General features: G+C 34.9%; 1 protein-coding gene across 1 annotated transcript; it reads right to left on the reverse strand.

Annotated features, from left to right (window-relative positions):
* Positions 1 to 234: 234 nt before the first annotated feature.
* On the reverse strand, positions 235 to 12,012 carry LOC105329746 (neuropeptide SIFamide receptor). The gene is made up of 3 exons (XM_011431111.4): positions 10,482 to 12,012; positions 2,725 to 2,824; positions 235 to 1,047 (listed from the first exon to the last, which is right to left on the reverse strand). The coding sequence occupies exons 1-3, from the start codon at positions 10,753 to 10,755 to the stop codon at positions 300 to 302; spliced, it is 1,122 nt and encodes a 373-aa protein (XP_011429413.3). The 5' UTR covers positions 10,756 to 12,012; the 3' UTR covers positions 235 to 299.
* Between the last annotated feature and the right edge of the window lie 4,847 nt (positions 12,013 to 16,859).

Here is a 16,859-nt window from a genome sequence, read left to right on the forward strand (position 1 = left end):
AATCTCTTGTTACTAATGATAGGTTGAAAATGTCTGTCTTCCGAAACGGCCATACCCGTTTTGAGGAATCTACACAAAAACTTTAACATCAAAGGTAATTTGTTTAGTGTTGTGTTGTTTATAGTCAAATGAAAGTGAGCAAATAAGGCAGTTAATTAATTATATTGTTAGACTTTCATTCCACAAACAAAATAGCTCGGAGGATTGAATATAATTTGGCAACTCAACAAGACGAATTCATGAAAAATTATTTTTATGCATCAACAACTTCACAGAGAATGAAACAGCAATAACGGTAATCAGTCGTAAACATTATTGAATAATCTGTCTGTTCGAGACGCTTTGCGCTCTTTTTGTAATCCGTTAGTCCTTAGTGTCACGTGACCATTAGTATAATCTACCGACACATATCTAGTACTGGCGTACGAACTCAGTTGACGTGGAATTTCGTATGCTGCTTTCTTGCACATTAAGATAGTTTTTATCCTCGTGCGAATTTTTTTACTGAACAAACTGTATACGATTGGATTGATGCTACTGTTCGCACAGCCCAGCCATTGGCAGATTGGGATGACGTAATTAAATAGAATGAAGTCGTCTTTCGACGGTGGATCCATTCGCATTTTTATCTGTATCACCCACAGTGGAAACCAAGACGCAGCAAAGAGTACCACAACGACTACCAACATCTTGACCACTTTTATTTTGGACCTGTGTATTATCCCGTTAGATCCATACACACCCGGCGCTTTCCTGTGCCAGACTTTATATCCAATCACACAATAACACGTGGTAATCAACACCAGAGGAATGGAATAACAAAACAATAAAGAACCAGCCAGGAAGTAGATTGTCTCAAACGTCGTGGACGGCCACCTCGGTGAACAGACGTATGTCAGGTCCGGGTGGGAACTGTACAGTTCCAAGTTATAAACCACTAGGTACGGTATCATCAAGACCACGCTGAAAGTCCAGATGCCGCACATTATTATTTTACAGGTTCTCCATGTTATTTTGTAGCTTAAAGGATAACATATGGCCAGGCACCTGCAAAATAACAAAGAAACATCAAATAATAGGCCCACACAAAGCCGTCAATTATTTCCATTTCTACAATAAAACATAACAACATAGCATCAAGTAAATTGGTGGTATACTCAGGCTAATGTTTGAACGTGATTACGTGAATATAGGGGATAACGTAATAGCATGTAACTATAGCATACAGTAAGACGCCAAACTATAAATTTTCATCAAAAGGAATGCTGACATTAACCAAAAAAAGGAACTCCAATAGGATAACCCCTGAATTAGTGCTTGGACTCGTCATATTTGCAATACTATGGAATCATCATTGTTCGTGGGGGACCATTGTTTTTGGCTTTCGTGGTTAACTCTTCTCACGAATTTACATCCCCACGAATGTATATACAAGCATTTGTTTAATATTTATCAAAATTATCCCGAACTTGCTACCAACAAAATTATGTCCCCGCGAACCAGAAAAATTTTGGCAACCCACGAACACTGACCCCCACGAATAAAAATTATTCCAAAGTAGTTATCCATCGAAGAATTTTTTTTCAATTAAAAATTGTTCTGTCACTATAAACCGATTTGTTGTATATGATGTGCTTTGCATAAAGCGAGGTTTTTTAAGCCAATACCCAAACAAAATGAAATCCAATGCATGTCATGAATAAACGTTAACCCGATGACACTGCAATTAGTAGTAGTATTTGCAGAGTTCATAAATGTGGATGGCATGTATTGCATTGTATTTATATTATGCGACCCAAGGCATAACGTCTGATTTTTGGTAAATTACAAGTAAAAGATGGCACATGAATAAATAAACTGATTACGTATATTTCTAACAAGAAATCGTTAAAAATGTGATAACATAAACAAATCCAGAAACTTGGAAACATTTGATGCAATTTATCAAACGCCACATTCTTTCGGGAATGAAAGTGATTAAAGTTAAAGCAAACAACTCCTCCCCACCATCCTGGTACCACAGTTACTATAATGCATGTGTAACTGCATCTTAGGCATACGTTTTGAACAAAGTGGTAACTTATCCAATATTTCTGTGGTGTAAAGGAAATACGAGATGGCTGCACATCATCATGGTTTTCTATTTCAGACTGCTTGGAGGCCAAGAACAATTTATTTTATTGTTTTATGACTGGATATCAATAATTTCCATGACAAAAGATAGCAACAAGAGATATCAAACACGCACAATCTTTGAGCCCTTCTTCTTTTTCGTTAAAAAATGCATTCACTGCGTTGTCTCCTCGGTAAAAAAATAAGATATCAGTATCGTTGTATTCGTTCAAATGAGTTACTGCACAAGAAGACGCATGGTATGGTAATAAATTAATACATGTTAGGGATGTTTCATACTTATTTTACTACTTATATAGTTTGCAAATTTTACAAACATCCTTAGGGCGATGAGGTGAATGAGGTGAATTTCCGATCTCATGTATCTCGTGATTTGAAGCGCGTGTTCTTAATTAATCAAACTACCCCGATAGCAACAAGCCAAGATATTTTACAAAACTGTTCAACAGAGCGATGGGACATTTACAATTATGTTCTTCCGATCAACAATTCAATCAACAGAACGTTTTTATTCCGATACAGAGGAGATAAAAACAACTGTGACGAGGGAAAAAACAAATCAAGTTGAGTTCAGACGGATCGCTTTAATACCTGTCAATCGCTATGGCTGCCAAAGTATTCACCGAGGCACAGACGGAGATTCCTTGAAGAAAAGGCGTCAACTTACACAGCACTGCACCATACCGCCAGTCTGTAAGGGAGAAAAAATATCAGACAATGGTTTGGTTAAATATATTTAAATTATCTATTGCTGCCAGTTCAAAGGACAGAATTTCTAAGGAACCTTTAACAAAATGGTGTTTGTCGTTAAACAGACACATATTCATCATGTTATAAAAAAATCACAATAATTTTTTTGCAGCTGTAAGCCATTTTGATTGTAATGATACACCTTTCTGTGGAAACATACAAGATGTAATGGCACTTAAATATGAACGGAATGTCATTTCTGTCAGATTGCAAACGGAAATGATCTGCAACCGCAAACTTGAGCAACGTTTCGCGATGCACGAAACTATCTGGTCTTTGTAACATCTAAATCTTTCAGAAATCGGTACATGACTTGAAAAGTTTCTCAAAAACATCTTGATCGAAGAAAACATTTGGAAAACGCATTATTCTGAACAAAGGATTGCACTTTCTGATTGTTTAGTCTCACTATCCACCACAGGTCATTACTGTTGTATAAGGTCAGTGCCGATTGGAGTGTACTGGGTTCAATTATCTATTTATCAATTTAATTAACTATATGCATGTGATGTAAATGCTAGCATTTTATCTCTGCTTTCCCCTGCGTGAAAAGGATATATGTGCGTTTAATTACGCTGTTCAATTCAATGCCCTAGACATTGTGTCGGGGTAGCCTTGACCTTTGAAACATGCTTATACACCGAGGCTTTATTGATATTTGAGCCCAGGGTCGATCATCTTTGGATTTTTGTTATAGATTCAGAGTTGCCTTGTCTTGGACGATCTCTTTCTTTCACCTGTCCAATTAATATCATGTAATCTTGATGAATCTGCAAAATTGTCCTTGTTCCGTAAAATATGAACGTGTTTTTGAATTTAGAAAATAATGGAATCGCTTAGGGCCTGTACGTATTCTATTTAATTCACGAAAGCACCGTGTTTCTTTCGATGTTAAAGTTGTCAAATGATATAACCAGCCTGGAAAAATCGCAGAGAGTCGATGTTTGCAAAATAAAATAAATTTTGCGTCCAATTTCCGGTAGCAAACCATAAATGATCGAAATGTCAAAGACCGCCAAATCCCATCATTTTAATCATTTATCGAGACAAAGTTGTAGAATATTGTCAATAGATCCCCAAGGCCGTCTTAATCTTGTCTGATCCCGAGTGAATATAGAAGGACTTGCGTAACATAACTCATTATTGAATGAAATTTGAAAATTTCTAGATAAGCATTGAAACAGATGGACATGGTCTACTTATTTTACAACAATTAGTTAAATATCACTCCAAACCTTAGAGAAAGCCATGCCCCATTTCAACTGCTTGGAAGTTCCCAGATAGATACGTCTGGCATTACTAATTATTTCTGTATGGTCTAATTCCAATCTAAATTTAGTATGTACTACTACATGGTGTACTGTAAATTGGTCTAAATGTCAGATATTTTTTCTCAAAGAACAACTTAAGCATGAGAATTATTGAACTGACAACATTGGCTTGAAGAAACAGAGAAGGTGATTTGTCAAACTTGAGACTTTCGCTCTGCAGAGGGACATATGAAGGAGTGTCCTCATCACGTCGTTCGTCGCCTAAAGAGGAACCCTGATGTATTTCATGACTCATAACCGCATCACTGCCATATGGATCCATCAGAGTGACCTTGAACTTGACCCAAAGGCATCATTAATGGAGTTTTAATTACGAATGAAAACCTTTGATATGAATTGATCAAAATCGAGAGCGATACAAACCGGACAAGAACCGATAATAATTCTGAGGCTGTAAAATAAAAGACCCCTATACCATTGCCATTACTGTACCCAGTAAAGACAACTGTACAAAGAAGATAAGGTTAATTTTGCCGAACTTTGCCCAAACTTAAAAAAATAAACCTGAAACGAAGCGGGTCATTTTTAAGTTTGTCGTGAAATATTGTAACTTTATCTTGTTAGTCATTTTCTTGTTAAAATTAAGTTTGATCCCACAAGATTCGTCGCTGGGTAAGGTTTAGCAATACAACCTTACTCTCTAGAAGTAGAAGGTCGTCATATGAACGTGACATATTCCAACGAACATGTGTGACATACACTTATGATTTGGTTACTGTGCCTAAGCCAAGGTCTCCAGCGACACCGGGGCCCGATGTTAGCGATTTTTATTGTCAAATTTAAAATTTGATTTCTTACATGTCAGTTTTCTTATGGTCGGAACTTGAGAATCATTATTCCCTGTGAGAAATTTCTATTCTTAAAGAATTAATTTGGTGCTTATTTCTTGTCCATTTGACCTTTTTAAAAAGATATAAATTAAAAGATTCCAATCTACTTGACTATATAGAGAGTATAATCTTTTTATTGAAGACGTAGTCAATGGTTATTATGTGTCAGATATCTTATTCTTTTTTAGGCCAATGCAGAAGTATGGAGTACGAATACCGGAATATGATGTTACATCGGACATTATTCCAACATCTCAAGCCATGGTCCGAAGAGCGGACTCCTCCAGGTGGGAGAGTATTGTACATGTTGGCCGTGGTTTGCGCTGATGACATAATGTATGTTATGTCCTTTATTTGAAACGACTTTTTTTTTGCAACCTATCAATTATAAACTGGTTTGTAGCAATTCATTTTACGACAAAGCTTTTTTTTTTCAATAAATTCGCGACAAGAAATATTTGCAATAAAAAGTCCTTGCAAACAACAATGCTATAACAAATTCGTTGTTTAGTAAATTCACGTTTTGGCAATAACGATGATATTAAGATACATCATGTAAATATCTACATTTTCACATAATTTAGAATAGATAAGAAAAACATACATGTTTTAACATATGAGGCATTTAAAAACAGTAAAGGTAAGGCGCTTGAATAAAAGTTCTTCTAATTGCAAATAGTATTGACGTCTGTGGGAGGATTGAAACGAAAATAAAAGGCTATATGGAACATATGAATGCCATAAATCGTCTATCATCCTATTGTTTTGTTTTTTGCTTTTGAACATCTCGAGAACGTCTTGTTTGAGTATCGCCATTATCAATATACATCAAATACAGAATTTACAGTATGACACTAGAATAAAGAACTTTAAGATTGAGATTTGAATCCATCAGGTTCAGGTACAGTTGACAAATCATCTTTCTCAGTATCTATTTTTCGTTGACTTGAAGTACAAAATATTGATTTTCACATGCTCCTAAGCTGTTAAAGTATGAAATTGTATTTCATAATAATAATTTTGGGTTTTCTCTTTCTTTTTAACATTGTTCTTTATTACTTTGTTATAAATGGATCAAGGTAACCTTATTCTAACTACGTCAATCGGATACGTGGCTGTCTATCATATATATTCATTAAAGTAAACTAACAGATTAATTAATTTATACACTAACACTTATTTTTGATGTGCGAAGTTTCATTTGATGAAAATGAATCTTTGTTACCCGATTTAAAAAACAGCATGTTTTATCGCACAGAGCAAGATGACGCATGCACAGTTTGCAAACTACTATATCTTTATATCACGCTTACTTTCTTGTGCCTTTCATTTAAACGGCACTATTCAACCTGACATCTTATTTGCTCACATAAGTTAGGTACTTCGGAGTTTTCAATTTTTTACCATATCTCTTCGTTGTGAAAACCCTAAACGTCTGATGACGTTTCTAATCAAATACTGATATTCCATTTTCTTTCGGTCCGCTGATTTGAAAAAAACCCAACTGTTACCGGTACCACTACCCACAAACAATGTACATTTTAACACAAATGAGCGAATTAAATTTATATTGCTACCACTTCTCGTTTCTCTGTGACGTCAGGCGACGTCATCTTTTTATAAAGTGAATTTTAACGAGAATATCTGTCTTTAGTTACTGACTTCTGTGCAACGAAATAAATCCCGTCAAAATTTGATACATAGAATATCACGACAATATACAGTCTAACTTGATGTTTTAATATACTTTTGGTTTTAAGCCCATTCTATAGACACTACATGGTTTATTGTTGACATGACACAGAATCTAGCCGTGCTCCTTGACCTCATTTTCTCAGGATTAAATTTTTAATGATTCTTAGTTATAAAGGAATATATTTTTTTAATTTTAATTTATTTGAAACTATTGCTCAATTATGTCTACCAAATTTAGTAACGATATGACGCAAAGTAAAATAGCTATGGCAAAATTCTTCATATGTTTTGATTGACCCTCGTATTGTACATGCATTATTTTCATTCATGTATTCTCTACCTTCTGAGATTTATGATACTCGGTTGAGTTCAGTATTTCGTAAGAGTTTAGTTCTTGTAGACTTAAAGTCTGTTTTTTATTTTGCTCTAATAATTTTAAAATTCTACTCTAAATTTGTCAAAATATTCCCCCAAATGATTCTTTCCAAATGGATTGAGCAATAATCTAAATAACCCATACTATTTTTGAATTACTTTCGGTGCTGTGACAAACTGGTCCTTGTTCAATATTTATCGAAGATATAGCGGTGCGGGGACCAGTCAGGGACTGTGATTTTCGTTGCTCGGTGTCGTGTAATGATTCCTTCCGGTCTGTGATTAATATTGATGTCAGAAAGCATTGAGCACCATGTGCGTGGAGCTAAGACGTTTTCACAATGTCCTCCCCAGACTGAATTCGTGAGGATACCGGCTCATGTCTGGATTGATAGTTTCACGATGCAATATAACAAGTTTTTTTGTCACTACATCATAGTATTTTACAAAACTTATTGTGTAAGGTGTAAATTATCAGAAGAGGTACTGTATAGGGGGTTATTTTTCACCCTTTTCTGCCTGCAAAATTGATTTTAATACGCCCAGTTTTAAATTCACACGCTGACAATGAGGGCATGAGGACCAAAAATAAAACGGAGGCGAATGTTTGCATATATACAGTAGTTCCTCTTATTAGCTTTGTTGAAAAATGAATAAGATAAAAGAGTTGACTTTAAGAAACATATCCACACTTTAGTGATAGGTGCAAGACTCTTAGAAATTGTTAGTTCGTCACAGATCATCCAAGACCATACAGAAAATAGAAGATCACTTTTGGAAGCAAAGAGAGAAGTAGAAATAGCAAACAATTAATTAACTATGGGATGTGTAGATTTGTCTCTTTGTATCGCTCAACCAGAATGATAAATGTTAAGGATAATGGGCAATTAAGCAATTCAAACGTATATACAGTTGAAGATATTTACTATTTGTTTTTCAGAAATCGTGGCAAACCATCTCATCAGAAAAAAATCAACCGCCAGAGTAACACGTGTTTGAAGAATGGATGGCTGCTTTATAAATGACTTAACCACGTGTTCAAGAGAGAACTGTCGCTTTATTCAATTCATTACTCAATTATATACAGACAAAAAACTCGGATAATTGGATATACTTTTCAGAGCATCATGCCCGGACTATTTTATAGTCTCTAATATTTCATGTTTTAACACCTGAAACAGATTATTTCCTACCAGCTCCCATCGACTTTTTTATCGAACGATCTTGAAATATAAATTCGCATTTTCTCAACCTTTTCACTAACTATATTAGGAAATACTTGTTTAATTTTTATTTTTTAAAGAGACATTACAAGTTTTCTTTAGACAAATTAATCTATTGCCAAAGCAGCTTTATAGGTGTTTTACTTCCCCTTCAGCGTTACCGATTTTCTAATTTCCTTGTTGTATTAAAATAGGACGCAGATCATTATTATTAACAGGATATTTAAAACGGTTAAAGAGTTTCCGAAAGGAGACGGATTCTGATTAAATTTCTACGCTACATGGCCGTCGTAAAGTTCTGTTAGAGATGCAAGATGTCCATTACGACCTACTTGAGCGCCCAGACTTAAAAGCAAATGGTGGTTTACGAACGTTCGTTACCCAATCTGAAACTAAGTCAAGTTACATCAACGTTCGAGATAGATGGCGGTTTTGCTGTTCCATTAATGGGACTGTCTCGTCCACGCATCCGCTCCAGCCCATTCACGGTTTTATCAACGTTGTTTTGCATATAACGGACAAATTAATGGTAAGACGCCTGCTATGAGCTGTCTTTCAAAATGTCGGCTTCATTGAGAATATCACAAAACGCACTTAACACAGCTTAGCCGCAAAACAATTAGTCAATATGAGTCTTGAGAATAAGTGAGTATTAATTTGAAGACATGAAACATTAAAGATTTTTTTAAAGCAAACAAAATTGTCACGAAAATTGAATAATGGTGTTATATAAATAAGAAATGAACTACCAAGAATAGATAATATAAATGGTTGACAAAATGGATGGGAAATGGGCCAAGAAAAGTAAATTTTCTACTGACATTTGTTGCAGGTCTTTGACTTGTATCTAAATAATTCATTAAATGACCTGTTATACAAAAAAGAACTACCTAAAGAAATAATCAAAAGCGATAGCAAGGAGGAAAAACCATTCGGTTTGTTATAAATAGAAATCTCGGAAAATTGTAATATTGGAAAACTTTAATTTATGTATGTGGGAAAGCATTTTCTTAATCAACCAAACAAAAGTAAAAGAACTACCCCCTCCAAACAAACAAAAAAAGCACACACACCAAAAAAAAAACCCACCAAAAAAGAAAATTAAATAAAAAAACGCAACTAAACTTACATTAAAACAGGTTTTTTTTTAATTATATCTGGAAAGGGGGGGGGGGGGTCACAAGCTCTTGCTTTTCTGTTCTCAATATCAATATTGACTCGCAATTTCAAGACACGAGCTATTTTATATTTTGTTTCACTTTTTTCTGTCTTATTTTTTTTTGTATATTGACAAAATTACACGAACTTGCTCTTTCAAAAACTAATTCTTGGCGAGATGATCACGATTACTGAGAGAAGTGTTTAATAAGAGACGAGAAACCCCACATATCTACAGGTATGTCACATCAGTAGTTCACCATGTTTAATATATATCATACATGTATTGTTCAGATAGAGTTGTGGTTGTTATGTTTAAATATAATTAACTTGGTATCACACTATGATAAAAATATTTCTTTTCAATATTAAACAACATATACAAAATACCAGTCTATATGGAAAAATATGGCTGTTGTCTTGCATCACGTATTTTCAGAAAAATTTTGAAAAACGAGACCGCAATATCATGATAGACCTCACGTAATGCAATAAAGATTTCAGATGTCTGGCAATCCAAGAGGTTTATGCAAATTCCACAACGTAAAATATGACTTCATTGATTAATTTTTACGAGCGCACGATTCATATATTCATAATACCGCATGTTTAATCTGATTTAATTGACTCTGGTTGGATGCTGCAGCTTAAACAAAGCTTGACGACACAGTTTACAAATTTTAAATATTACGGATCTAACGTTGAAGAAAAAAACTTCAATGAAAGATTCACTCATTTATTCTTATTAAAAGTTTTGGTTTTATTTTCTGATTTTGAAAATTTTCTGATAATTTAATAAAAAATACCCGAATACATATACTCCTGAAACTAGTAAGATTAATCAGAATTAGGTCCTGGCTTTCATACTGAAATAGAAAATCAAATCGAAAACGTGGAAACAATTTAAAAATTGTAAGTTTTACCTTAGCATAAGTACCGGATATATTGTTGTTAAGTTAATAGTATGATAGTATCAACTGACTTACCTAAGAATATATTAATCATTGTATTGATTGGCATAACGACCAGTGCGACCAATAGGTCTGCCACGGCGAGGTTCACGATGAAAAAGTTGGTCTTGGTGTGCATCCATCGATGTCTGACCACGACTGCAATAACAGTAAGGTTTCCCAACAATGCAAACAGAAATATGAGAGAATAAGCCACGGAATACACCACTATAATGTCAATGTCGTGCTTCAGGTCAGGGAAAGAAATGGAGGTCCCGTTCACAACATCACCACTGGAATTTCTTTCCATTACAGTTTAATCATAAACTCTTTCACTGGTAGATGCTTTTCACCAAAATAAGTGGTTTGTGTAGGGGGGTTATGGCTAGTGTTCCTGGTTTATCTGTCGGGGGAGTTCGCTCTCTGGAATACGCGCGACTACGGCGTGTTCCGTCGATTGTGGTCCTAGCGGAGAATATGACGGGCTCTAATGTTTTCGCTGTTCGCCTAACGATCTTTTATTTTGTTCTCGTTACTTGATCCTTATTGATTGGAGGTGTTCATTTTTAAGAAATATTCCTGCTCACAACTTGGAACATTTAAACGATTCAGTGTAACCTGGCACTTCATTTGGTCCAAAGATTTCTTTTTTATCAATTAACTCAATTATATGCTCCAAGAATTGGAAAGTTTCTTCTGACGTGACCGTGAGTAGGCTTAATGTGCGCAATAAAAAAAAAGTTTTATACAAATTTTATTTGCTGATAAAAATCTAAGAACAACATGGCAAGAGTTCAAGCGTGCATTTCGTCCTGATCTCCCTTTTCTAATGAAAATATTTATTTAATTGTCTGCATCCAATTTCTCCCCTTCTACCTGATTAAGTTAGAAGACGATGACATCCTTGAAGCTACGATTTTCTGTAATACAAATCCTGTCATAATTCCCTACGAGTGGACTAAGGGAAGATGCATACGCGGATGGCGACAGACTATAATTATGTCCAGTGCTTTATGGATGGGTAAATCCGCAAATGACGGCGTGGTCTCTTAACATCAGCCGCCGTGAGCCAAGTACAGTTTTTCTGTGTGCTGACATGTTGTAATTATCCCCTGTAGAACTGTGGAAATTATCATTTTTTATCGTTTTCTCAATACTTATGGCCTTGTAATTTTATTTCATTTTTTAGATTTTCTATCCCGATGCTGATCAAAGAAATCATGTGTCAAAAGAGGAATGAGAACCTAGTTCAAGAAAATGACATGTATAATAAAATTATGGCTACTATCTCGTTTTTATCATTTATTCATCGAAAATATTTTATGAGCGAAATAATTTTTATAACTATACTACACAACAAAACCGAGCTAATTTTGATATGATACTGATTATTACACGTTTGAGGGAAAAATTATTTTTACGCACAACTTCAGATTTATCACTCCTCCCTACACGTGAAAAACGGAACACCCTTAAATCTCATCTCCTACTGTTTTTATCGGAGAAAAGCATTTTGACAATAGCGAGTTGTTCCAATACATTACGTTCATGCGAAAGAATCGGAAACGCATGCGTCAACAACAGATTTGTTTTTTATGGCTATCACTTTGAATATTAATCGAAACGAAAGATTATCTTCTTTATTAGCGCGTCTCTTATAAGATCTCGCTTGTTTTCTATGACATGTAGTAGAACGGCGTCCAAAAACCAGGGGTCGCTGCGGTCAACGCTTGGCGCGTGTAGGATCCGTCAGAAATAGAGCGTCGCTGGTTTGTTGTATTATTACCAAAATAACTAGCAGAAACATGCAGAATTAAGTGATCCGAGGGTTGCAATGTGTGCTCAGACATGTCAAAACAAAAAAGCTGAAATAAACCACTTACGTTACGTATACAATGGATACGGTATTACCGTGCTCTCGTAAACAACAGCCATTGAACAGCAAACACAACTCAACTGAGTATGAATGTTGAAACAATAGAAAAAGTTGAAATTCATCACTGGAATAGACATTGTAATAATCTTAAGACAGTGAATATAACAATATTCATAAATACATATAAAACAGAAAGTAAGAAAAGTGACTGCATTTAACTGATTTCAGAAAGAGAAAACAAGCCGCCTGGGGAACATGATGACTCGCTTCCTCACACGTCCATTTGTTTCTTGGTTTAGAGAAGGCACGATTTGTTGAACATAAGTTTCTTAGACTTTACTATTGATAGAACGCTTGTACTCTCACAAATCGTATACATAAAGGCAATCTTGCTTGGAAACATGAAAGTCTCCTACCTTAAGTGCTGAAATTTAGGGTCACTTAATAGAGATCTGCTACTGTGAAAATATAGAGAAGCTTTAAGGTTTCATCTCAAGTTTGAGAATGTTGGGCCCTACCGTAAATAAAATATATAGGAAATTTTTTTCACGATCTTGCTTGGAAACATCGAAGTCTCATACTTAGAGGTTAAAATTTCTCAAGGTCACAAGCCAGCAATCAACCACTGCCACTGTGAAAATACGGTGATAGTACCCTCTTTAGTTCGAGAAATTCGGACTCTTGTGGAAATACAAAATTTTACTAAAAGAGGGAATGGAACATTTGACCCTAAAACGTCGCAGTCCACTGACAAGTTGTTAAATAATAAGATGAAATGTAGGAACATGGAAAAAAACCCAAACAGATATCAAAATTTTAATGTGAATCTCCACCTGCAAAATTCGTTTGCTTGCTGTTGCTTCCGCGCTACGAGATTTTTTAAAGTACCTAAAAAAGTGCTTTCTGGCTCCAGGGATCTTGGTCCACCTAGTAATGTCTAATTGATTTATGCTTATTTCTTTTTCCTCTCTGTATAAGACAATGAAATCATCAACAATGAAAGAGGCGTTTTTCTTAAAACATAAATTTTTAAAATTTAAATTGTTCTCATCAAGTATTTAAATTCAGTTTAACGAATAAGAACTTTAAGAGTATATTCACATCGAAATAAATTGATCCGTCATTTTTACGATTGTATTGTCAGATAACGAGACTAATTACCATTATTTGAAGCCACAAGCATGAATGGAATAATATGGGATATCCAATTTGGAGAATTTGAATCGGATATAATAAACTTTTTTGCTGATTAGTTTTCTTAGTAAGGTCCTGATGTGTTAGACATCCAACATCTTTAATTATATAGATGGACAAAGCAAGAATGGATTCAGATAGAGATAAAAAGGATACGTGAGGTACTTTGTTTGCCTCCAGTAGAATAGAAAATATATTGTTTCGATCTGTTTCTTTCTGTGTAAAAACCATTCCATGAAACGTGTCAGTTACAGAAAGTGTCCACCTTCTTCAAACATTTCTGATAAATTGGACTAATCTGTCACTTAAGTACAAAGAAGACATTTAGTAAAAATCTAAAACAATTACCACTTCTGTTTCGCCAAAAAGAAATTTTGATCGAGTCAACATGTAGGAGTCCTGTTAGGTGCAGGTTTGTTGCTCCCGGTCTGAACAAATTCGGAATTTTTAGACCGGAAGCTACAGACCTGCGTCTAGAGTACTGTGTTTGGAAGAATATATTTTTGATTAATTTTAATTTTAAAAGTTGTTATTTTTTTGCTTATGGTTTATCATAAAATTATAATACCTGCATGGAAAACATTCTTTTTATTTTTGATTATCATCAACCAAATGATATAACTTTTCGGACCTTTTGAATACGGAAAATTGCACAAACAAATCAAGTCAAACATATCATAAAGCAGCATACAAGCATTCTGTCTTGAAAAGGATTCTTCCAAATTTGTAAATTGTGAAAATTTATATGTGAATACTTCGGACCTGTCATGTAATTACTGTGCAATTAGCATGAACTGGGCGAAGTCGTGGGCGTCTTTACAATGTGCGCACACATTATTCAGTTGTATTCCATGTCAGTAACCTTTACATTATTATCTTGGGATTAACGCTGCTGTATCGCTATATTATGAATCAAATATATATTAAACATTGTAAGCATACCGTTGTTTTTTTCAATTCTTAATGATTATATGCATCTCTTCATCACCTCAGTGCACTTACAATAACACACTGGATAGTCTGTTCATAACCACACAATGCTGACTATTTAGGAATAGGGGTCAATTGTAATGACAACTAAATCTAATGGGACTCTTTTACCCTCGTCTAGTTTTCAGAAATACATATTCTGTAATGCACCGTCTTTGTTCCCGCACCCACTCCAATCCCAACAAGTTTTCATAAAGCATCAATTTCAATCAAGGGGAACAACAATCAGATACAGTTATTTTACCCCTGTGTTGAGAAAAACTTATAAACATGATAATGAAAATCAAGGCTTTAGATTAATAGTTCCAAAAGCCCCCTCGTCCGGACATAAAATTCTGAGCTTCCGCTCGCTAGCATAACACGTGATGTGTAGCACATTTATTTAACAAAATGTATTGGGTTTGATTATCTCTCCGTTTTTAATGGCAATTGAAATGAATGTGACCACATTGCAAAGAGCAAGACCAATCTCAGGCTGACACGCCATTTCTGAAATGAACATAAAATAAAAAATTTGCGATTTTATTTTATTCTGTTGGCAGTGGTCAACGAAATGAGAAGATGAAGAGGTGATGAGCCTGAAAACTACGTTTGATTCCTGTAACAGAGGAAGTGGAGCACAATGAAGTTTTAAATGTAGGGATTGGTTTTCAGAAAGAGCTGGTGGGTGGGAAGGGTTTAAATGTGGGAGTGGGAGCAAAACCGTCATGCGACTTGGGGGCTTTATAGTATTTTGGAAATGGAAGTGGGATTTAAACATCTTAATAGTTAATAAGAAACACATCCTATGCTTTACATGTCTGCCTGCTGCACAATTAGAAACCATCTTTCCCATACGGAGGCCAAAATAACGAATTGTCTGTTGTCCTGTAAGCAAGCGGTAAACCAGGGTAGTGACCCTAAATACCCAGCATTCTTTAGTATAATAAGGGATTACTTAGATAGATAATTTGAAGTATTTCTTGACATCTCAATTGGTCAAGAAAAATAAACCTGAAACAAGGGCACCGCAAAGCGGAGCATCCCCTCGCGAAATGAAAACATTGTGCGGGGAAATGCATTATTCAGAAATAAACACTCATGTAATTGAAGAGACCAAATATTGAACTTGTTAAAAAACATTTGATTTAAAATATTTCGTTTATTCCTATCCCCAGCACGCTCTGTGTGTATCCATGGGGGATAGGTGCATTTACGTGGTTGTACAATTGCTCCCATTACTAGGGAAAACACACCACAAACGTGTTGAATTTTAGTAATATAGTTTAATAAATTCTCTTTATCCAGTGACATACATGACGCATGTAGACAATTAGTGTAGGCAAATTTAAGTTTCATATTGAAAAGGAAACGTAGCTAAGATCTGGCGATTTATAGTCTGCTTTACGAGAAAATTCGAGTTAACATGTAATTTTAAACCCAATATTTTAAAAAGAGTAACATATATGTACATGTATGTATCTTCAGCGATTAAAATGAAATGAATTCCCGGTTAATCATGTTGACGATAATTGTCAAAGTCTCTTCTGAAATTATGAACCTGTTCTTCTCTAAGTAATTCGTTAAATATAGCCCGAAATACGGCCCAGACGGCTGCTTGTTTCGATTAAATAAGGGTGAACTTAATCTCCTGCTTGCTCAGTTTTTCACTTTGGACATCCTTTCAACTCCCCATATCTCAAAAATGTTTGCCTTTTACCTTTACAGGGCTTACATCCAACAAAATATCAAGTTGTTGATTTGAAATGTTTACTTTCACGAACCGGAAGTCGTACATAACATTTCTTAGTGTTGTAATTTTAACGATATCTTAAAAACTTTATAACGAAATTCCTTGAAAATAAATAGGGGTTGTCCTTTAAATATGCTTATGAAGTTTGATACACATGCATGGAAGGGTTTTCTTTAAATTTTGCTAAAAAGGCTGAAAAAGACACACACACATACATACACACACACGCACAGCAGCGATGCTATATCCCCCTCGAAACAAGTTGCGTGAGGGGATAATAACAAGACTGTCAAAACTAGAGACCCATGGGCTACATCGCTTACCCCAACAACAGTTCTCGTATCATTCTATTTTAAAATATTGTAAAACACTCATATAATCAAAGAATTGTCAATAAAATGAGATACACAAAAATAAGCCTTATATTTAAGACATCATACCCTAAGATCTAAGATGCGTAAACCGACTGACCAATCTTATTTTTCTAGCCCTCAACGTTTTAAAGAATATACAATTGTGGTATTAACTATATAATAAACAATTCTAAAAAGTGAAAGAACGTCACTGTGACTTTAATATAAGGATATGAAGATATAAAGATGCTTACAAAGTAAAATAACTA

Source organism: Magallana gigas, chromosome 7, assembly GCF_963853765.1.
Source record: "Magallana gigas chromosome 7, xbMagGiga1.1, whole genome shotgun sequence".
In the NCBI taxonomy this organism is placed as follows: domain Eukaryota; kingdom Metazoa; phylum Mollusca; class Bivalvia; order Ostreida; family Ostreidae; genus Magallana; species Magallana gigas.

Bases quoted from the DNA above. Each gene is read 5' to 3' on its own strand.
- LOC105329746 (XM_011431111.4), bottom strand. From the start codon at position 10,755: ATGGAAAGAAATTCCAGTGGTGATGTTGTGAACGGGACCTCCATTTCT. The intron at 2,825-10,481 runs GTAAGTCAGTTG...TCTCCCTTACAG, and splicing joins AATGATTAATATATTCTTAG to ACTGGCGGTATGGTGCAGTG. The intron at 1,048-2,724 runs GTATTAAAGCGA...GTTATTTTGCAG, and splicing joins GCAGCCATAGCGATTGACAG to GTGCCTGGCCATATGTTATC.